Source organism: Bubalus kerabau, chromosome 16 (assembly GCF_029407905.1).
Source record: "Bubalus kerabau isolate K-KA32 ecotype Philippines breed swamp buffalo chromosome 16, PCC_UOA_SB_1v2, whole genome shotgun sequence".
Taxonomy (NCBI): Eukaryota; Metazoa; Chordata; class Mammalia; order Artiodactyla; family Bovidae; genus Bubalus; species Bubalus kerabau.
The window spans coordinates 6,750,245-6,774,475 of record NC_073639.1 but is presented as its reverse complement, the minus strand read 5'-3'; the positions used below and the strand labels follow the sequence as shown (position 1 = coordinate 6,774,475).

Sequence of the window (24,231 nt, the reverse complement as noted above, 5' to 3'; positions counted from 1 at the left end):
ACGGAAATCGCTAATTACCAAGTCCCTTTTGATCTCCCCGGGCCGTTTGGCTCTTGACCCTGGAGGCTCCAGCATCCGTGCTTTCCCAGAACTGGACCAGAGCGGCGAGACCAGAGCCGGGTCTACAGTTAACGTGTACGCCAAGGTCTGGATCGGACTGCTAAAAATGTCCACAGACATCCCAGAGTTGCAGACCTCGGGAGCTGGTGTGCTGCTGGAAGTTAACTAGCGCCTGTGTGTCCAGGAGTTTGATTAAGCTACCCGCTAACCGCACTTTTCTTTAAATTTGGGGCTAAGAATGGGGAAATAATATATTAAAATTTCCTCATCCACTGCCTCTCCCCTCTAACCACCTTCCTTTTTCGATTTTTTTTTTTTTTTTTTTTTTTTGTGGGAAATGGAATTTTCTTCTTTTTGCTGGGACTAAAATGTGATTCGAAATAGTTTGTGAAATGAACAAAAGTCACCAGCAAGCCGGACGTCTGGGGCAGAGCGCTGACGGTAGAGGAGTGAGAGCGAAGGCTTGGTCTGGGAGGATAATGGGGAGCCGGCCTCCTCCCCGTCTCGTCTCCATTCCCCTCTGTCTTCCAGGTAAAACGGATTTCCCTTCATCCATCACCCGCTGGGAGCGCCCTTCCCCAGGCAAGCGGAGAATTTGTTAGCTGCCAGAACCTGTTAGCTCCGTTCGGGGCGGCTTTGTGGAGCCAAACGAGGCTCCCTCCATTGTGGCCTTTGTCCGAGGAATTTAAGTATTTACATAATGCATGAGCACGGAACTCGGCGATGGGTCGGGACTCGGTGTGTGGAGACTGGCGCGTACTCGGCAACCTCGGCGCCCTGGCGCGCGTGCGCCCAGGAACCGCCTCGCTGTGCGCGGGCTCAGGGCGCGCAGGTCCTGAGAGCAGCGCCCCTCGCTGGGTCACCTCCGGGGGGCTGCGCTGTAAGAGGCGAAGTTTCGGTGAATGAATCGAAGAAGCTGGATCCATGAGACTCTGAAGCTGGAATAATTAATTCGGTTTTCTAGGAGAATGCTGGGCGCTTCGTCGTTTTACTTGCTGACCCGTGCGCTTAATGGACCCTGGCGCCACGGACCGCGGAGGCGCCTCGGGTTCCGATCACTCGCGGGGTCGCTTCCCACCCGCGCGCCAGCGGACAGCGAGGGGCATTTAAAGGGGAGAAGAGTGCGCGATGTGCAGACCACTGCTATGCGGAGTTTAGGAAGGAATCTGGAGGCTTTCGAGGCGCGCACACTTCTCAGAGTAAATGCAGATACTTTAGGAAGCCGACGTCTCCGAGTATCCAACCTTTTGGAGAGAGGTGGCTCTACTCAGAAATCTCGCCCAAGGCGACTCTCCACCAAAAACGCCCCAGAGGTACCCAAAACGCTCCCCAATCTAGCAGGTGCAAGATCTATTATGCGGCCTCTACTTTCCAAAGCCGGCCGCTGAGAGGCGGAAGTGCTATGGAATGGATTTCAAAGAGGAGCCCGCACTGGAAGGGGTGTCTAGGCAGACCCTCGAAGCCCAGAAGCGGCCCGCCCTTTCCACGGGGCCTGAGGGCTGGCGCCGCCCCTGAGCGAGCGCGCTCTTCGCCGGTCCCAATCAGCTCTCTCTCCGGGTCTGTGACGGCATTCGGCCCCGCCCCCTCGACGGCGATAAATACATCGGCAAAGGCTCCGTCGCGAGCACCGCGTGCGGCCCTGCGCCCCGGCCCGGCCTCCAGGTGCGCTTTATATACATAGCATCCAGCTTGTAGGGCAGGTTCCGCTGTCCCCGCGGTCAGCCGCGGCCAGCTCCGCATCCTCCTCAGTCCCCCGTGCGGTGCGGCCAAGCCGAGCGGATCTCCAGGCTTCTCGCCTTCTTCTTTTTCTCTCCCTCCCTCCTCCGCAGGTGACATGTCCCGCGGCACTGGCCGGCCGGCTTGCCGGTGAGCAGCGGCGCAGCGCCCCTGTTCGGCCAGCGCAACTTGCCCGGCTCCGCGCGGCTAGTGCCGGAGAACGGCGGTGCCCTCGCCACAAGACTCTCTCTTCCCTACAGGATGAAGAACCCAATGCTGGAGGCCGTGTCGCTCGTGCTGGAGAAGCTACTCTTCATCTCCAACTTCAAGTTCTTCAGTTCGGGCGCCCCGGGTGAAGACAAGGCGGGGAACACTTTATATGAGATCAACTCTTTTCTCCGCGGCGACGTGCTGGAGGTGCCTCGGACCCACCTGACGCACTATGGCATCTACCTGGGCGACAACCGTGTCGCCCACATGATGCCCGATATCCTGTTGGCCCTGACTGACGACAAAGGCCTCACGCAGAAAGTGGTCTCCAACAAGCGTCTCATCCTAGGCGTCATTGGCAGGGTGGCCAGCATCCGCGTGGACACCGTGGAGGACTTCGCCTACGGAGCCGAGATCCTGGTCAATCACCTGGACAGGTCCCTCAAGAAGAAGGCGCTGCTCAACGAAGAGGTGGCGCAGAGGGCAGAGAAGCTGCTGGGCATAACTCCCTACAGCCTGCTTTGGAACAACTGCGAGCATTTCGTCACCTACTGCAGGTTCGGCACCGCGATTAGCCCCCAGGCCGACAAGGTACCACGTGTGACTTTAACCCCGGTGGGCTCGGTGGGGACACTCCCTCCCTTCCCTAAACTTTCCTCACCCCTGGGAGCAGGGATTGGGTTCTAGATTTAGTAACGAAGCTTCTGGTGTTCCTCAGGAAAGCGAAGTAAATAAATAAATGGCAATGTGCCTTGCAGGGTATCTCGAAATGCACGGCGCACGAGTGTGGCAACGCAGTACCGCTGCCAGCAACGCCAGAGAGCTGCCCAGTTATTGCTGCAGAAGTCATCAGGGTGTCCACCCAGCGTAGTTGAAATGACAAGGGCGAGTGACTGGGAGGGTCACAGAAAATCTGTCGCCGTATGCTTGCAACTTTACCCAAGAATTGGCAGTTGGAAGGAAGGTGTCCAGAGTTTATATTTAATCTATAACACTGTCTAGTACAAGTTGTTGTGCCTTTAAAACAAGGAAGCATGCCTGTTTTCCCTATGAGCTGCAGAGAGAGAATTCTCTTTGCTTATAAACTGCCAAAATATCCATTAAGAAGACCTCCCTGGTAGGTCTCTTACTCCTGTGGCTGATCTTAAGGGAAATCTTCTCCTTGGTATTCTGCATTTCTTTTATGCTGGCTTTAATCCCCATTTAGACTTCCCCATTGTTAAGCATCCTATATCCACTAGCCCCACAGTTGGGTTGGAGTGTTTCAGAGTTCCCCAGAGATTAAAACAATTGGTTTCCCTTAAGAGTCATTAACTGTTGGAAGGTAATTTTATGGGTACTTTAAAAAAAGGGGGAGGGGGAACTGTTAGAATTTAAGATGATTAAATTAGCTACAAAGCCAAAGGAAAAAATAGTGGATTTTTTATTGCCTTTTGATACCTCTTAACTTATAAAATTCACATTTTAAGCCTGCAATTTCATTTGCAGTTGGAAGTCTTAACCTTCTCTGCAGTTGCTAAAGAGGTGCTGTTAGTGTGCATCCTTTACAATGAAAATCTGGGCAATCACATAATACATTTCATTTATACTCTTCATGCTTAGATATGTTGGGACCAAAAGAGTCTAAGTCCATGTAACCAGTTTTTTTATTTTTCCACATCTTAATTTTTTGACCCACATGGGAAAATCTTTCCTCTTTAGCAGAGCATGAAAGTATAGTGCTTGTTTACATCCATATATGAAACTCCTTACAGAATATTTATAAAGCCGTAACAGACTCAATCTAGGAATTCTAAGTAAAATAAAAATACAGCTACAGCACTGTGCAGTGATTCAAGAATCACAGCTTCAGTCCAGGCCTGTTTAGAAATGAGCTTCACCACATTTACAAACACTGGCTCCAAAAGTGTTCAAAAGGAAACACGTCAGATTTACTTAGGACCGAAGCAAGTCATTTCTCTAAGGAAAAACAGTATTTCCCTCCCATAATTAGGAGCTACCCTTTCATGGAATACATATAACACTGTATTATATATTTCTACAAAAAAATAGTACAAGTGCTTTTTTAAGGTAGTAAAATATTTAATCTGCATAAATAACTAGTTGGAACAGTTTTTCCTCTTTGGAAACTTTTTAAGGTTTTATAGAGGTAGAGCAGTGCTTTAATTGCTGTTGCTGCGTAGCACCTCTTGTGAAACTGAGTTTTTGTCTTCATTTTGAATGGTCTAACAAATAATTTGGCCACACAGTAGATTTCCTAGGGGGAAAAAAAATCCCCATCCCAAATTTTCCAATTCTAAGGATTGTTTTTGAACATGCCCTGAGAGAAGTAGGTCATTAGTACTGAAGGAGGACTGGCTTTTATTTTCTAGAAACATAAGGACTGACTTGATTCTGGGACTGGTTGTTGAGTTCTCCATATATACAACTATCATCAGCTTAACATGTCTCACTTAAATTTGTGTTTATAAAATCTCTCAAGAGCACTTTCCCTCATGAAAACACTACAGTTAATATGAAAGTGAACTGGAAGAGAATCTTTTTTTTTCCCTTTGACAGTGATTTTTTTTTATACAAGCTTAGAAAATGCAAAATTAAACCATTTTATAATAATTTCAGTATTTCATAAGCTATAAAGCCCTTTAATTAGTAACTATTATTATTTCTTATGCTTTTTTTTTCTTTGCAGGTATTACTTTGCATTGCCAAAATGAATACCTGTACCCCCTTTTAATTTGCAGGGATTTGTTGCTCAAAGGTGCCCCTACAGGCTTCTTAACATTAAGCTAGAACTAGAGGGCATTTCCTACCATGGAGCAACCCAGAGGTGCCTCCTGGACAGGACATTAGAAATGAGATGATCCTCTTATGGGGGAAAGAAAGTCCACAATGATTCTGTGTTGGTCTAAATTAAATATTATTGGGAAAAAGGTAAAAGAAGAATGACTATATCAAGACAGTATTCTTATTTACCTAAATGTATGTGTGTGTATGTTTTCAGTTGTGTCCAACACTTTGTGACCCCACAGACTGTAGCTCTCCAGGCTCCTATGTCCATAGAATTTTCCAGGAAAGACTACTGGAGTGGGTTGCCAACCCAGGGATTGAACACATGTCTCCTACATCTCCTGCATGGCAGGAGGAGTCTTTACTGCTGTGCCACCTGGGAAGCCCACCTAAATGTATATTTCCCCATTATTTGCCAAACAGCTTTTTTTACTATCCTGAAAACTTCATTCAGTTTGATCCTTATCTCCTCATCACTTGAAAATTATGTATTTGTTACTCAGTATCTTGTTAGTTTAGTAGAAAGAGACAAATCATATGTTTGACACACAAAAAGAATGATATATAGATAACCAGCTGGAAATTTTATATTTGTTGAGATACTGTATAAAAGTATTGACAGAGACAGCCTTGCAGTGAAGGTTGTGTGTTAAAATATATTGGACTTTTTTCTGCAATGCAGGAGACCTGGGTTCGATCCCTGGGTCAGGAAGATAAAGGGAATGCTTACCCACTCCAGTATTCTTGCCTGGAGAATTCCATGGACAGAGGAACCCGTGGGCTACAGTCCATGGGGTTGCAAAGAGCAGGACACACTGAGCAACTAACACTTTCACTTTCATTCTATCCATTAAGAATTTGGAAACCTGGCTGTCCAGAGCTACATCTGGACACTGATGAAAGAAATCAAAGAGAAGACCCTAAAAGCATATACAGTGCCATCTAGAAAAGGAGCTTAAAGCCAAGTTCTTAGTTGTTCAGTTGTATCCCCAACTCTTTGTGACCCCATGAACTGTAGCCCATCAGGCTTCTCTGTACATGGGATTTTCAGGTGAGAATACTGGAGTGGGTTGCCATTTTCTTCTCTAGGGGATCTTCCCAACCCTGGGATCAAACCGGGGTCTAATGCATTGCAGGCAGATTCTTCACTAGCTGAGAACAAGTAGGAAACTCTTATCAAAATGGAGCAATTAATTGCTAAATTCTGCCCCAACAGTGATGAGGTAGAGATAACTGTCAAGATCTAGCAGTGAAAATAATCATTGTAATACCTTACATTTATACAGCATGCAGATGAAAGCAGAGTACTTTTGCTAAATAGATCTCATTTGATCCTCACAACAACCTCAATATTTGCATGGAGGAGAAAAAGGTAGTCTGGACAGGTTAACTAATTAAGAGTGATCCAGGCAATACTTCTGAGAAAAATTAGTTTTCTAAGAAAAAAAATACATATCTCAGAAGAATGCATTCTTCAGCGGGTAAAGATCTCATTTATCTTTATCTCCAGCAGCCAATTTTCATTTTCAACTGATTGTGACTATTTTGGCAGGATATGACAATAAAATTAGACTTTTGATGCCTTTAGATTTTAGGCTTATCAGAAATTTATCATCAGAAGTATTACCAAATTTTAGAATGGTGAGGTGTAGGAATCAAATTCACCAATAATGATGGGCTAAATTCTATTTGCTCAAGATCGTTTTACTTTTGAATATGTTATTGTTATCGAGAGGCAATTTAATGTTGTTTTAAACCTTTAATCCTGAATAACTTTTATGTGGTTATATTCTCTGTAGTTTTCTGTAAATGTTCTGCATTTACAAGGGCAAGTGCCTAAAGTATTATTTCAGCCACTATGGGATGTGGAATCAGGAAACCGAACTGTTAACAACTTAAATTCTTCCCTAAGTTGTGAGAGAAATTCTAGTTCTTCTGGTGACAGGGGATAGCTGGAAAAGTTGTGCTCTACTGTTTGGTATGTATGATTCTTCTTAGGTTTAGCCTTTTCTAATATTCTTAAATTTTATTTTCCAGTTTTGTGAGAATGTGAAGATAATTATTCGTGATCAGAGAAGTGTCCTTGCTTCTGCAGTCTTGGGATTGGCGTCTATATTCTGTCTGGGCTTGACATCATATACTACTCTTCCTGCAATTTTTATTCCATTCTGTTTATGGATGGCTGGCTAATTTCATACTCCTGTGTCAGTGTATGGATTCTCTGTATAGAAGTGTTTATATTTATATAGCACAAATCAGTATAAGCATTATCGAGAAAAATGTGACCTGTAATAATGTGTGCTGGATAAAAATGTGATTAAGAATGACACAAAGTGCTTACCATGTAAGCCCAAGGATGGAGGCTTTCTAATTCTTTCCAGGCAGTTCCATTCCCAGGCATCGTGAGTCTTGGAAACATGATGGCTTGTGCTAGAATTCACCGTTATAAGAAAACCAGCCTGTAAGGTGATGGCCACAGGAGATTATTTGCTATTCTTTTTCTCCTATAATCATTGTTCTTCTCTGTTAAGCCTGAATTAGAAGATTGGAAAATTTGTTGAATGAGACCCCTAGCTATTGTAAATTTATGTTGTTTCATTGAAAATTTTATGTTACACTAAAATAATTTCCCTTATTCAGATGAAAGCATGTTTGATGATTGGCCAAAAAAATCACATTTTCTTTGTGTATTATATATAATTTCTAATAAGTCAAGAATAATTTCATTTCTTGAAACAATATTGGCAAAGTTAAGGTTTAATGATAAAATAACTGACCAGAACTATAGAAATATGTTTTCCTGCAGAAATAGCTAATAATACTATAGTTTTGATTTGACTTTACTTAATAGGAAGCCTGGCATTCATTTGTTTTCCCTTTTATGTGTCACTGTAGTTACTTTAAACCACTCTGAGAGGAAAATGGACATAGGATTGAAGTAAGTTGGGTACTTGGAGAGTGTATGTGCCAGTTAAATACACAGATGTATTGAGTACATGTACTCGGACCGATGTACTGAGACTGAGTACAGGTATTGAGACATGTACTTAGACTAACAAATCGTTCGTTCTTAATTGCTTTATTGTCATAACAGTGTAGTTAGTATAGAGCATTGGTGGAGGTGAACATAAAAGCACATTCAATCCATTTTTTTGCATTTATAGTGTAACTTGCATGTATGTCATTGGATGGTTTAATTTTAAAGCACTTACTAATGCACTGTATAATTTTTAAAAGCCCTGGCATTTGTCTTCTAGTTAGGTTTCTCCATTTCATTACCAAGTCAGTGTAGTTTACATCCTTAAAAGAATGATGCTTCAGCAATATATAAAAACCCAAGCAAGTAAGACTAAGGGAAATAGCTGTTAGAAGTCATTTTTAAGTGTCTTAATACTACCAGGTGTGTAAGTTGATTACACAGAGGCTGTTTTAATGTCAGAGTTGAGATGCAGCAATGTTAAAGCAAGTGTGCAAGTACTTTTGCAAAATCACCAAATTCTAAAAACTAAGCTACAAGCCTATAAACTATCAAGAATCAGAAAATAATGAGTCACATAATGAGCGGTATGAGGAGGGCAGGGTTGGTAACTCAATGATCCAATCAGAACAAATTTAAGAGTAAATTTTAGTATATTTGATGTTTTATCACCACTAATTTACCCAACAACAAATTCAGTTAAATAGTAACTAAACTTTGTATTTAATCATTTAAATGTGTTCAATACTTAAAACATGAAATGACAACACCACAGAATAAAGTGTTCTATGGGCCTATTCCAACCACTTAAAGTTATTCTTAGTGTGTATACATAAAAACAACCACTATGAGAACTTCATTGTATTAGTGGTTTTTCACTTACTGTATATTACTTATGTAGCAATTGTTTATAAATAAACTAATTTAAATATATGGTTGTCCTCATGAATAATTTACACCTTTCTTCAGACTTAAGTATTGTAGGTAGCAAAAAAATCACTGTGTATTGTTAAATCTGTGTTCAAAGATCATGATCTCTCATTAAAAGCTAAGGGAAGTATTTAAGGTTGAAATTAACCTAATTAGTCTTGAATCACTTCATATCCTCAAAGCAAGATTCAATGCATCTTTCATTTATGTGCTTGTTATGTGCCAGACATTGACCTGTTACAATTTCATGGTCTAGAATTCATGTTTGTGAACTACCTATATTAGAGTATACACAGTGCTATGGGAAAACAACTAGAAGAACTCTTCCTGAAGGATCAGAGAAATGTGTGTGAAGGAGGCAGTGCCAGCATCAGGCAGAGAAACAGAAAGAGGGGATCTCATCATACTGATGTGTCCTGTTACTTGTGGGAAAAGGGAACGGGAAGGAAGGTCTTATTCCCTGGAGTTGTTGACCTTCTTAGGAGAAAAGGAGAGTTTTTATTTTGTTGTGCTCAGTTTGATTGGTTGTTTAACAGGGAAGAAGAAGAAGCATACATCCTTGATTGTGGTTATGGAAGAAACCCTGAGCCATTAATGTCTCTAGTGAATTGCTCTGGGCTTAATTAGGTAAAATTCATCCTTAAAATCCTACAAATTTTTACTCTAACTTGTGAAATGATAATCCAGTAGCGACTGATGCAGTTTTTGGTTGTTTATATGTTCTTTGCCATACCTAGCTAAAGGTTGAACAGGACTAGCCAGGGCTAAGATGAAGCAATGCAAGTGCTGAGGGTGAAAAGATGAATGGGACATGGACCTTTTTCCTCAAAGCTGATGGTCTCATGAGCACAGAAGGACACAGTAAGGCTTTCTGCAATAGAGCTGACTGAAGGCACAGAGAAAGAAGTGGTTCATTTTCACTGATATGGCCAAAATTATAGGGATTGTACTGAGACTTGAAAAATGGGAGTGTTTTCCAAAAGTACAAATTTGGGGTAAGGTATTTTACACATTGGGGACAGCATGAGCAAAGGCATGAGAACTGCCCCCACCAAGCCTGGCCCAAAAGAGTGAGGTACTTTCTTATTCTGGAACTGGAAGCCCAAAACTGCATGGGGGCATTTGGGCAAGTGCAAGAGGCCAGAGCAGAGCAGAGGCAGTGAGCAGAGGTGCTGGGAGAGAGTGATCAGATGGAGCAAGTCTTGTGTAGACCAAGTTTAGACTTTATGAACAGGCAATAGAGACTTGGGGCTCAGAGAGACAACTCCCAAAAACATGTAGGTAAATGGACGCATGGGGCAAGACAACAAGGGACTAGTTATGATAACTAGTTATGAGTTAGGAACGGTTCTCAATCTCTAAAATAATGGCCTGTGATTGTAAGGGTGGAGAACAAATGTGTCAGGGAAATGTCAGCGGACTTTAGTCAAATTCTGACTCATGAGTAATTCCTGGTGGAGTGTCTGGGAAGACTCATGTATCTTTCCTTCTTGCCAGAAGGCTGGTTCCTAAAAAATACATGTGATGACTGGGTATAAATTATACATTTTAGATATTTGTTTTGCTAAATTTGTTCCTTGTCAAGAACAAGCAAATAAGTATGAATTTGTTGTTTAAAAAATATTTTTTTAGTATATAGATATATTTCATATTTTTCCATTTTCTATTTCATAATATTACTGTCAAGTATCAAACATATTTTCCAACAATATCAAAGTTATGCCAAAGGCAAAAGTCTTTTATTATAGATGAGAAGACTATGAGAAATGATGGTTGCTAATCTTCTATTTTATATAATCTATTTAGAGAGTTTTATCTAACTGGATATGTCAGCTCAACTAATTTTACATTTGGTATACATGCATGTTCAATAAAAGCAGATTTTCATACTGTCCCCTCTTGTCTTTGAATTTGAAATGCATGAAAGTAGATAACAAACTTCCTTGAAAATGGTAGCCTGAAAGTTTTTGCCTCTCAAAGCTTTCTTTACTGAACATAGTTTTATATATTTGAAATTAAAACATCATGTGAATCTTCCTTCAGATTGATATAATCTATGTTATTTACATCTTGAAGCCTACCTTGACTATGTAGAAAAGGGTCCTGTGTAATATGAAATCACGAATCCCTTCTCCATTCCACAAAATCAGCAAGAACAAACAGAGTCACAGGCATGAACTCTAGAATCAGATGTGTCATGTGTAACAACCGAGGCAGTGGCAGCTTCACACTGGCCACAGGTGCAGTGAGGATGAGGTGTCAGTAGGAGCAAGTCCCAGCCCAGTCCTGAAATGAATTCATGGCATAGCAAGGACCACAGAAGTTACTGGGCTGAACCCTTAAACATCTGACCACATTTCAGAGGTGGAAAATCAGGTAGAGATTGAGATACTTTGTGGTTATGCAAATAAACTAGAGCCAGATCTAAAGCTTGACTCTAGCTTTCTTTCCACTGCAGCTCACTGAGGCTTCCCATAAACAGGACAAGCTTTTCTTCAATGAATGTGTTAATTTCTTGCAGACCTTCTATGTCCTCCATACACAGGGCCATATAGGAATGCACTAGTTAGAATCTTAGTCCTAGTTGCTCAGTCTAAGGAGAGAGAATGGAAATTCAACAGATTTTAAAACAATGATAATTTTGTACAGGTGTCAGAGAACAGACAGAGAAGACCTGTCTACTGGAGGCAGTAAAGGAGAGGGAGGGTGGCAGAGAAGTCTTCATTGACACTTTAACTGAGCAGTAAGACTACAAACATTTAAAGTGACAACTCCCTTTTTCTGGCCATTGCAGGCACCTGGAGCAGTAAATACAAAGGCATAGAGTCATGAGACTTCCCTGCAGTTGGATTGCTGCTAGTTATTAAGAAAAATCACCTGTGTTCACATCGTTGCTTTGAGAGAAAGGTGCCCAGTACTATTACAAAGGCCTCACAGTTCTTGTGAGGAAGAACAGCTCTGCTCAGATGCTTCTAGAGACAAGAGCCAAGATCCTGGAGGGCTTTACACTGTAAAAGTCTTAAGTCGAAGGAAGCGTTTCCTAAACTTTCCAAGTCACTCTGGTGAGTCTAATAAGCTGGCAATCTTGCAAAACACATGATGAATGGGGGTGGAATTAGATTGTGAGGAAAAGAAACAACGTTTTATGGAAAGATTTATTTAAGGTAGATGGAGAAGGGGGAAGTACAGGGACCTCCTCAAACAGATGAGTGGCCCCGTGTCCTGTCAGCTCACAGCTGCTCCCGGGTCCCAGCAGCGATCCTGGTGCCGTCCTCCTCCTGACTCTGGACACTGTCCTGATACTTCTTCCCATGGAGTTTTAGCTGGTACTCCCGGGGCTGCTGACCTGCTGCTCCCAGTGCTGAGTGTGTCACTGCATCTGCTGCCTCATGGCTTCCCTCAACTCCTTTCCTCTGTTTCACTTCTGCTTCACTCTCCTGGGTAAAGTCTCTCACTGAAAACTGCCAAAGGATCTAATTAGGCTGACTAGTAATGGTGCCTGGAACACCCCATGGACGGAGGAGCCTGGTGGGCCATAATCCATGGGGTTGCTAGGAGTCGGACACGACTGAGGGACTTCACTTTCACTTTTCAGTTTCATGCACTGGAGAAGGAAATGGCAACCCACTCCAGTGTTCTTGCCTGGAGAATCCCAGGGACGGGGGAGCCTGGTGGGCTGCCGTCTATGGGGTTGCACAGAGTTGGACACGACTGAAGTGACTTAGCAGTAATGGTGCAATATTGGTACTCACAATGAACAAAGTTCTCAAGCCGGGCTGCCTCATGGGCCACTGAACCCTCTCATATCCTTTTTAGATTGGATACCTTCAGATCCTCCCGGCCACCGCCCCTGGCCTCAGGCAGCGGCCGGGAGGACCAACCCACGTCTGAGGAGCGGTGGCTGTTGGGGCACAGGAGGGCCTAGAGGAGCTATCCCACGTTGAAGGTCAGGAAGGGTGGCGGTGAGGAGATACCCCTCATCCAAGGTAAGGAGTAGCGGCTGTGCTTTGCTGGAGCAGCCGTGAAGAGATACCCCACGCCCAAGGTAAGAGAAACCCAAGTAAGACGGTAGGTGTTGCAAGAGGGCATCAGAGGGCAGACACACTGAAACCATACTCACAGAAAACTAGTCAATCTAATCACACTAGGACCACAGCCTTGTCTAACTCAGTGAAACTAAGCCATGCTCATGGGGCAACCCAAGATGGGTGGGTCATGGTGGAGAGATCTGACAGAATGTGGTCCACTGGAGAAGGCAATGGCAAACCACTTCAGTATTCTTGCCTTGAGAACCCCATGAACAGTATGAAAAGGCAAAATGATAGGATACTGAAAGAGGAACTCTCCAGGTCAGTAGGGGCCCAATATGCTACTGGAGATCAGTGGAGAAATAACTCCAGAAAGAATGAAGGGATGGAGCCAAAGCAAAAACAATACCCAGCTGTGGATGTGACTGGTGATAGAAGCAAGGTCCAATGCTGTAAAGAGCAATATTGCATAGGAACCTGGAATGTCAGGTCCATGAATCAAGGCAAATTGGAAGTGGTCAAACAAGACATGGCAAGAGTGAATGTAGACATTCTAGGAATCAGCGAACTGAAATGGACTGGAATGGGTGAATTTAACTCAGATGACCATTATATCTACTACTGCGGGCAGGAATCCCTCAGAAGAAATGGAGTAGCCATCATGGTCAACAAGAGTCCGAAATGCAGTACTTGGATGCAATCTCAAAAACAACAGAATGATCTCTGTTCGTTTCCAAGGCAAACCATTCAATATCACAGTAATCCAAGTCTATGCCCCAACCAGTAACACTGAAGAAGCTGAGGTTGAACGGTTCTATGAAGACCTACAAGACCTTTTAGAACTAACACCCAAAAAAGATGTCCTTTTCATTATAGGGGACTGGAAAGCAAAAGTAGAAAGTCAAGAAACACCTGGAGTAATAGGCAAATTTGGCCTTGGAATACGGAATGAAGCAGGGCAAAGACTAATAGAGTTTTGCCAAGAAAATGCACTGGTCATAACAAACACCCTCTTCCAACAACACAAGAGAAGACTCTACACATGGACATCACCAGATGGCCAACACCGAAATCAGATTGATTATATTCTTTGCAGCCAAAGATGGAGAAGCTCTATGCAGTCAGCAAAAACAAGACCAGAAGCTGACTATGGCTCAGATCATGAACTCCTTGCTGCCAAATTCAGACTGAAATTGAAGAAAATAGGGAAAACCACTAGACCATTCAGGTATGACCTAAATCAAATCCCTTATGATTATCAGTGGAAGTGAGAAATAGATTTAAGGGAATAGATCTGATAGATAGAGTGCCTCATGAACTATGGAATGAGGTTCATGACACTGTACAGGAGACAGGGATCAAGACCATCCCCATGGAAAAGAAATGCAAAAAAGCAAAATGGCTGTCTGGGGAGGCCTTACAAACAGCTGTGAAAAGAACAGAAGCGAAAAGCAAAGGAGAAAAGGAAAGATATAAGCATCTGAATGCAGAGTTCCAAAGAATACCAAGAAGAGATAAGAAAGCCTTCCTCAGTGATCAATGCAAAGAAATAGAGGAAAACAACAGAATGGGAAAGACTAGAGATCTCTTCAGGAAAATTAGAGATAACAAGGGAACATTTCATGCAAAGATGGGCTCAATAAAGGACAGAAATGGTATGGGCCTAACAGAAGCAGAAGATATTAAGAAGAGGTGGCAGGAATACACAGAAGAACTGTACAAAAAAGATCTTCATAACCAAGATAATCACGATGGTATGATCACTCACCTAGAGCCAGACATCCTGGAATGTGAAGTCAAGTGGGCCTTAGAAAGCATCACTACAAACAAAGCTAGTGGAGGTGATGGAATTGCAGTTGAGCTATTTCAAATCCTGAAAGATGATGCAGTGAAAGTGTTACACTCAATATGCCAGCAAATTTGGAAAACTCAGCAGTGGCCACGGGACTGAAAAAGGTCAGTTTTCATTCCAATCCCAATGAAAGGCAATGCCAAAGAATGCTCAAACGACCGCACAATTGCACTCATCTCACATGCTAGTAAAGTAATGCTCAAAATTCTCCAAGCCAGGCTTCAGCAGTACGTGAACCGTGAACGGCCTGATGTTCAAGCTGGTTTTAGAAAAGGCAGAGGAACCAGAGATCAAATTGCCAACATCCGCTGGATCATCGAAAAAGCAAGAGAGTTCCAGAAAAACATCTATTTCTGCTTTATTGACTATGCCAAAGCCTTTGACTGTGTGGATCACAATAAACTGTGGAAAATTCTTCAAGAGATGGGAATACCAGACCACCTGACCTGCCTCTTGAGAAACCTATATGCAGGTCAAGAAGCAACAGTTAGAACTGGACATGGAACAACAGACTGGTTCCAAATAGGAAAAGGAGTTCGTCAAGGCTGTATATTGTCACCCTGCTTATTTAACTTATATGCAGAGTACATCATAAGAAATGCTGGACTGGAAGAAACACAAGCTGGAATCAAGATTGCCAGGAGAAATATCAATAACCTCAGATATACAGATGACACCACCCTTGTGGCAGAAAGTGAAGAGGAACTAAAAAGCCTCTTGATGAAAATGAAAGAGGAGAGTGAAAAAGTTGGCTTAAAGCTCAACATTCAGAAAACTAAGATCATGGCATCCGGTCCCATCTCTTCACTGGAAATAGATGGGGAAACAGTGGAAACAGTGTCAGACTTTATTTTTCTGGGCTCCAAAATCACTACAGATGGTGATTGCAGCCATGAAATTAAAAGACGCTTACTCCTTGGGAGGAAAGTTATGACCAACCTAGACAGCATATTCAAAAGCAGAGACAATACTTTGCCCACAAAGGTCCGTCTAGTCAAGGCTGTGGTTTTTCCTGTGGTCATGTATGGATGTGAGAGTTGGACTGTGAAGAAGGCTGAGCACAGAAGAATTGATGCTTTTGAACTGTGGTGTTGGAGAAGACTCTTGAGAGTCCCTTGGACTGCACGGAGATCCAACCAGTCTATTCTGAAGGAGATCAGCCCTGGGATTTCTTTGGAGGGAATGATCCTAAAGCTGAAACTCCAGTACTTTGGCCACCTCATGCGAAGAGCTGACTCATTGGAAAAGACTCTGATGCTGGGAGGGATTGGGGGCAGGAGGAGAAGGGGACGACAGAGGATGAGATGGCTGGATGGCATCACTGACTCAATGGACGTGAGTCTGAGTGAACTCTGGGTGTTGGTGATGGACAGGGAGGCCTGGCGTGCTGCGATTCATGGGGTCGCAAAGAGTCAGACACGACTGAGTGACTGAACCGCACCGACCTTCAGATCAGTTCATGACCTTGGGCCAATGAGTTGTTGCTGAGTTGTACAACCATGGTCTCCTAGGCGTGATGGAGCTACTCTAAGAAGCTACTTGTAATTGATTTTCCTTCGCAGATGGCTATCAGCCAGGTTAGATGTGAGAGTAGTACCTGACCGTCACCTTTGAGAGTTCAGTCTGCAACAATATAGAGGATGGATTGCTCAAGGAAACTTAACGTAAAGGACATACATTCTGTCACCAAGATGTAGGATAGAAATGATGAAGACTGGATGAAAGTCAATGACAGTGAGGATGGAGAGGAAAGAATGGAGTCATTTGCGGGGTGTAAAAGTGGGGGGGGGCTATTTCATAAAGGGTCCAACCAAGAACAAAGAATCTGTTCTAAGTATTGTCTGGCAAGATGTGTGTGTGTGTGTGTGTGTGTGTGTGTGTGTGTGTGTGGTGTAATACCTTGGTTTTTCCCTTCCAGTCAGCCTCCGAACTCTTGGGAGGGCCTCACATTGGCCAACTAAGCCAGAAAGCAGCTGACCAGAAAGCTGAGCACGCACCCTGCTGGGAAACGTAGCTGAGGGCTCACAGGAAAGGCTGGGTGCCCATCAGTATGCCACGCTGGCTAATTTGGAGGAGTGGGCCTTGGAAGAAGTAGGATGAGCCTGGTTTTGGATATGCAGAGTTTGAGTAGCCTAGGGTAGAATAGATGGAAATATAAACAACTGGAAAGTGTAATCTCTCACTCAAAACAGAGCTCAGGGACAAAGATATACTGGGAGTTGTAACAGTGGTGAATGGAGCCAGGCCACGAATATACCATTTGGGGGTGTCTATGAAGAATGAAAATGTAATGGTGGGAGACTACAGTCAGTCGTGTCCGACTCTTAGGGACCCCATGGACTGCAGCCTACCAGGCTCCTCCGTCCATGGGATTTTCCAGGCAAGAGTACTGGAGTGGGTTGCCATTTCCTTCTCCAATGTATGAAAGTGAAAAGTGAAAGTGAAGTCGCTCAGTTATGTCCAACTCTTAGTGACCCCATGGACTGCAGCCCACCAGGCTCCTCCGTCCATGGGATTTTCCAGGCAAGAGTACTGGAGTGGGGTGCCATTGCCTTCTCCCATGGATGGTGACTGCAGCCACTAAATTAAAAGATACTTGTTCCTTGAAAGGAAAAGTATGATAAACCTAGACAGTGTATTAAAAAGCAGAGACATCACTTTGCTGACATTGGTCTGTATAGTCAAAAACACGTTTTTTCCAGTAGGCATGTACAGAGAGTTGGACCATAAATATGGCTGAGCACTGAAGAATTGATGCTTTCGAGCTGTGGTGCTGGATAAGACTCTTGAGAGTCCCTTACACAGTAGGAAGATCAAAACAATCAATTCCAAAGGAAATCAGTCCTGAATATTCATTGGAAAGACTGATGCTGAAGGTGAAGCTCCAATACTCTGGACACCTGATTTGAAGAGCTGTCTCACTGGAAAAGACCCTGATGCTGGGAATGATTGAGGGCAAGAGGAGAAGGGAATGACAGAGGACAAGAAGGTTGGAGGGCAACATGGACTCAGTGGACATAAGTTTGAGCAAACTCCAGGAGATAGGGAAGGGTAGGGAAGCCTGGTGTGCTGCAGTTCTTGGGTTGCCAAGAGTTAGACAGGACTTAGTGAATGAACAACAACAGGAAAGTCAAGGAGAAGGCAGACTGTAGGTTGAAATGTAAACGGGTAAACAGCTTGAGCTTCCTTTTGTAGTAGTTTGGTGGAAAAAGGAAGGAAACAAAGCACAAAGACTCAAAACAGTATAATATGTGACATCTTTTTTTTACTTTAGCCTTGCTTGGAATGAAGCATATTAAGAACCGATTTATGTCTCCTTGTGTGTGTGTGTGTGTGTGTGTGCTCATCATGTTCAGCTCTTTGGGACCCTATGGACTGTAGCCTGCCAGGCTCCTCTGTCCATGGAATTTTCCAGGCAAGAATAGTGGAGTTGCCATGCCCTCCTCCAGGGCATCTTCCCACCCCAGGGATGGAACCTCTGTCTCTTGTGTCTCCTTCATGTGGGTTTTTACCACTGGCACCACCTGGGAAGATTATGCCTCACGGAAGAACATAAATCAGAAGTGAATTTTCATAATTGTTTTCTGAGGGGGATAAGCTACTTGTAATATTATCAGAGCAGCACTTTTCTTTCAGAACAGTGACTGGTATCAGAGGATCAGTAAAATCAATGAACATTCCCATTTCTACTCGCTTCTTTGAAAAAAACACATATTCAAAGAGAGATTCTAGCAGTGTCCTCTAGATGTTATCACACTAAGTTAGACAGAGAAAGACAAACATCCTATGATATCGCTTATTTGTGGACTCTTAAAAAATGATACAAATGACTTTATTTACAAAACAGAAATAGACTCACAAACATAGAAAACAACTTATGATAACCAAAGGGGACAGGTGGAAGAAGGATACATTTGGAATTTGGGATCAACAGATACATACTACAGTATATAAAACAGAAAAACAGCAGATAAGTATATTTACTATCTTGTAATATCCTATGATGGAAAATAATCTGAAAAAGAATATATGTGTGCCGAGTGTTCAGTCATTTTAGCCATGTTAGACTCTTTGCAGCCCCATGGACTATAGCCTGCCAGGCTCACATGTCCATAGGATTCTCCAGACAGGAATACTGGAGTGGGTTGCCATTTCCTTCTCCAGGGGATCTTCCCAACCCAGGGATCAAATCTGCATTTCTTATGTCTCCCTGCATTGGCAGGCAGGTTCTTAACCACTAGCACCACCTGGGAGGCCTGAAAAAAGAATATGTATTTGCATATATTAATATATGTATAACTGAATCACTTTGTTGTATACCTTAAACTTTGTAAATCAACTATACTTCAATAAAAATAAAAGAAATTCTAGGGGTGTCAGGAGAATTGGGAAGGAATAGAAACACAAGACAGACTGCACAGGACTCTAACCTTTGGCTCTTATCCCAACAGCCTATTCAGGGAAGTGTGTGGCCATTTCTTCCCTTTCACAGAATAATGGAGTAGAGATCAAAATACAATACAAGACTCAGATTCAAAAGCTTCTGGAAACTTTTTGAGTGGCATGACTTCATAAGTTCTTTGGATTCTCTACAGTTAAATCTCCACAAATATTCATGAAAAATCATAATGGAAGATTAAACAAATCTAAATGGCTAACATGTTCAACAAAAATTGCACAAAATAATTTCTCTCTTTGTCCTATGTTGACCCCAATACATGAAGAATTTTGAGACCATTTTATCTGGCACTTAACTGAATCACCTATTCTTTGGAGAAGAATTAGCATTCTTGAGAAAATCTCCTTGTTTATACCGAGTCAAACAATGAGCTGAACATCCAAGATTTACTGATAAACAGCTTTGTTTGCTAAGTCCAGCTGGGCTTGAAGCTGCCTCCAAAAATCTGCTCAGGCTGAAGAACCTAAGCTCCATTTTAGTTCAGACTCCCGATCTGATCTCACTGCTGGAGAGAAACCAAAAAGGCAGCACTTGCTACCTACTTGAGTGACATCACGATTGATTTCCTCTTCAAGACTCCCTTAACCCCCTTCCAAACTCCACTGCTCCACACAAATCTTTCTCCACTTCACCTCTTGTGGTTCAGTTGCTAAGTCGTGTCTGACTCTTTGTGACCCCCAAGTATGTCAGGCTTCCCTGTCCTTCACTATCTTCTGGAGTCTGCTAAAACTCATATCCATTGAGTCAGTGATGCCATCCAACCATCTCATTCTCTGTCTTCCCCCTTCTCCTCCTGCTCTCAATCTTTCCTACTATTAAGATCTTTTTCAATGAGTCAGCTCTTTGCATCAGGTGGCCAAAGTATTGAAGCTTCAGCAAGTCACAGACAAATGACTACCAGGGAATTCAACAACAGTAAATTCTTTCTGTTTTGTTTTTGTTTTAACTGAATTGTAGTTTATTTACAAAGTTGTATTAATTTCTGCTGTATAGCAAAGTGATTCAGTTATATATACATATGTGTGCGTGTGTGTGTGCACACACGCTCAGTCACTCAGTCATGCCCTACTCTTTGCAATCCCATGGACTGTGTAGCCTGCCGGCCTTCTGTGTCCATGAGATTTTTATAGGCTAGAATACTGGAGTGGGTTGTCATTCCCTTCTCCAGGGCATCCTCCCAATTCAGGCACATCTGTTGCTTCTTCTGCACCGAGAATCTTCTCCACATGGGAAGCCTATATACACATCCTTTTAAAATATTCTTTTCCATTATGCCTTAATATAATATTGAATATAGCTCTCCATGAGAGAGAACCACAGGAGGACCTTGTGGTTTATCCACCCTCTATAGAAAAGCTTGCATCTGCTAACCCCATCCTCCCATGCCATCCCTCCTCCAACTCCCTCACCATTGGCAATGACCAGTCTGTTCTCTATGACTCTGTTTCTGTTTCATAGAAAGGTTCATTTCTGTCATATTGTAGATTCCACATACAAGTGGAATATATGATATGTATATATATCATATATTTGTCTTTCTCTTTCTGACTTACTTCACTTAGTAAGATAATCTCTAGTTGCATCCATATTGCTGCAAATGTCATTAAATGTAAATTCTCTTAATTTCATACTACACCTAATTTTTCTTGTGTAAAAAAGTGAATAAACAGAAACCTTAATTAAATAGGGTTGGGAGTCTGGAAGAGGGAGCGCTCATGCCCTTTCTAGGGAAGGACTCGGCCAAAGAAAACCTATGGACCCTTGAAATATTACAGCTCTCCCTGCTTCCTTTTCCCTCTATAGAAAGTCCTCCTCTCCATTTTTGTAGGGGACTTTCACATGGCTTGCCATGGTTGCAGACTCTGAATTGCAATTCTATCCTGATCCAAAATAGACCCATCTTTGCTGGAGAAATATCTGGCAGTCTATTTGTTTCAGGTCAACACTGGGATGGGGATTTAAAGTGACAAAAACATTTGTGATAATTATTTTTAAAAAAGCATAAAGGAACTGAAGATGTAAGACAAGATGAGAAAAAATCTGAAAATGAAGAGAAGAAAGGAAGTGGGTTTAGAGCATCATGGCAGTCTGTTTGAGGGATGACCCCTCTGCAGGTGAACAGCTACCCCGACACTTCCCTTTGCTGCTGCAGCCAGAGGTGGGGGGTGGGGGGTGGGCTGCTATGCCTCCTTCTGTAGCAGCTAGACTTCTGTACTTTGTAGGTGCTCACTCTTACAACCACTCTGGAACCAAGTGTTATCCCTTTGATCCCAAAGTTACCCTCCCATCTAGATAGAAAGGCAGACTATGAAAACTAGAAAAGGTCAACTTTTATCTGCTCTCCCCACTCCCACCCCTTTGCTTGGCTCTTTCCCTAGCCAGGTTCAAGGAACTTTTATTGATGTGCTTCTAACTCAGCATGTTAGAAAGTGCTCCTAAGCACACATTTTGCCTGGTATGGGGGAGATTTGGTGGGTGGGGGCGAGAGTCTCTCCTAAGAACCACAAATCTGTGAAAAAAAAAGTCAGGTGGGCCTTAGGAAGCATCACTACAAACAAAGCTAGTGGTGGTGATGGAATTCCAGTTGAGCTATTTCAAATTCTAAAAGATGATGCTTTGAAAGTGCTGCACTCAATATGTCAGCAAATTTGGAAAATGCAGCACAGGCCACAGGACTGGAAAAGGTCAGTTTTCATTTCAATCCCAAAGAAAGGTAATGCCAAAGAATGCTCAAACTACCGCACAATTGCCCTCATCTCACACGCTAATAAAGTAATGGTCAAAATTCTCCAAGCCAGGCCTCAGCAATATGTGAATCATCAACTTCCAGTTGTTTAAGCTGGTTTTAGAAAAGGCAGAGGAACCAGAGATCAAATTGCCAACATTCGCTGGATCATGGAAAAAGCAAGAGAGTTCCAGAAAAACATCTATTTCTGCTCTATTGACTATGCCAAAGCCTTTGACTGTGTGGATCACAATAAACTGTGGAAAAGTCTGAAAGAAATGGGAATACCAGACCACCTGACCTGCCTCTTGAGAAACCTATATGCAGGTTAGGAAGCAACATTTAGAACTGGACATGGAACAACAGACTGGTTCCAAATAGGAAAAGGAGTACGTCAAGGCTGTATATTGTCACCTTGCTTATTTAACTTCTATGCAGAGTACATCATGGAAATGCTGGGCTAGATGAAGCACAAGCTGGAATCAAGATTGCTGGGAGAGTTATCAATAATCTCAGATATGCAGATGACACCACCCTTATGGCAGACAGTGAAGAAAAACCTCTTGATGAAAGTGAAAGAAGAGAGTGAAAAAGTTAGCTTAAAGCTCAACATTCAGAAAACTAAGATCGTGGCATGCTGTCCCATCACTTCATAGCAAATAGATGGGGAAACAGTGGAAACAGTGGCTGACTTTATTTTTCTGGGCTCCAAAATCACTGCAGATGGTGATTGAAGCCATGAAATTAAAAGATGCTTGCTCTTTGGAAGGAAAGTTATGACCAACCTAGACAGCATATTAAAAAAGCAGAGACATTACTTTGTCAACAAAGTTCTGTCTAGTCAAGGCTATGGTTTTTCCAGTGGTCATGTATGGGTGAGAGAGTTGGACTATAAAGAACGCTGAGTGCCGAACAATTGATGCTTTTGAACTGTGGTGTTGGAGAAGACTCTTGAGAGTTCCTGGACTGCAAGGAGATCCAACCAGTCCATCCTAAACGAGATCAGTCCTGAATATTTATTGGAGGGACTGATGTTGAAGCTGAGACTCCAATACTTTGGCCACCTGATGCGAAGAACTGATTCATTTGAAGAGACCCTGATGCTGGGAAAGATTGAGAGCAGGAGGATAAGGGGATGACAGAGGTTGAGATGGTTGGATGGCATCACTGACTCAATGGACATGGGTTTGGGTGGACTCCAGGAGTTGGTGATGGACAGGGAGGCTTGGCTTGCTGTGATTCATGGGGTCACAAAGAGTCGGACATGACTGAGTGACTGAACTGAACTGAACTGAACTGAAATAGAGTTGAGAGAGCAGCAGGGGAGCTCTCTTGCCCTGTGGTTGGCAATCTTACCAACCTCTCCAGGTGTGTACCTGAAGGCTTAGGATACTGACTACTTACTGAAGGCAGCCAACTCATTCCCACAGCAGATTATTCAGATTCTGCTTCATTCCTTTCATTCAGCTCACATATATTGAGTGTCCATTATATCCCAGGCATTGAACTTGGGAGAGGGTCCACAGAGGTGGAAGCTAAAAGTTTCTGCTCTCAAGAAGGTATGTTGCAACCATAGTTTGGAACTATCTGAGTTGAAAGTGACTTTAGAAAATATGACATCTTGCACTTGTTATTTCATAAAGGGCGTTCACATACATTCACTCATTTAATAATTATTACCCTATAATGAAGAAACTGAGCCTATAAATATTGAGAAACTTGGTTTTTAACCACTAGGTGTTATTCTTGTTTTATTGTTAAGGAAACTGAGGCTAAGCAGGTTAAATGTTCAAGATCCTGTAGTCAGAAATGTAGCATCAGGACTCAAACTTTGGCATTTTTACTCTAAATTCTATATTACTTCATCTACTCTATTTGTGGGAAACCAAGCAAATGAGATCATCAGTTTCTTTCCAAGATCATCCCGCTACATGCAACCAGTGGTCATGGACATGAGAAGTAGCCCATTTACTTTCCTAGTCCTTACTTGTAATTTTTGGCTGTAAAGACTGAACTTCAGTTCAGTATGATGTAACAGTTGTTAAGATTTTAAATCCTCACCCAAGAAAGTGAAAATGAAAGGTAAATTTGTCCCTATCCCAGGAATCTGAAAGGTTAGCTGACATAGTTGATGTCTTATTTTAATCTTGTTAAGGTATCCATGCAAATTGAACCCAGTTCCACCAGATGCTATTCAAGCTCAGCAGTCCTCTGATAGAGTTCATGAGCTGATACCAGGGAATACTGTCTCCACAGTGAACTGTTTACAAAGCATCCTCCTTTTGTGAAGCAATGCCAAGATGATATTAAGATGTAACAAAAACCTTCACAATAACAGTGGGTGTATCCATCTGCCATCAGCTTGCTGGTGCTCACACATATGCACAGCAGCTCTCTTAGCTGGGCAGCTTGGTGTTCCGGCCTTACCATCTGGGTATATGACGAGTTATTTCTGGGCAATGAAATTCACAATCTGAATCACAGCCC

The 24,231-nt window shown here is 42.7% G+C and overlaps 1 protein-coding gene across 2 annotated transcripts; it reads left to right on the top strand.

Moving 5' to 3' along the window:
- The first annotated feature begins 1,613 nt into the window (after positions 1-1,613).
- On the top strand, positions 1,614-8,678 carry LRAT (lecithin retinol acyltransferase). 2 transcript variants are annotated; one of them, XM_055550280.1, is made up of 4 exons: positions 1,614-1,722; positions 2,037-2,577; positions 2,745-2,950; positions 6,811-6,912. In XM_055550280.1, exons 2-3 carry the CDS (start codon positions 2,038-2,040, stop codon positions 2,859-2,861), a joined length of 657 nt encoding a protein of 218 aa, XP_055406255.1. In that variant the 5' UTR covers positions 1,614-1,722; position 2,037; the 3' UTR covers positions 2,862-2,950; positions 6,811-6,912. The 2 variants fall into 2 exon arrangements, with proteins under 2 accessions (XP_055406255.1, XP_055406254.1); XM_055550279.1 differs by lacking the exon at positions 2,745-2,950 and having other exon boundaries at positions 6,811-8,678.
- Positions 8,679-24,231: the final 15,553 nt, after the last annotated feature.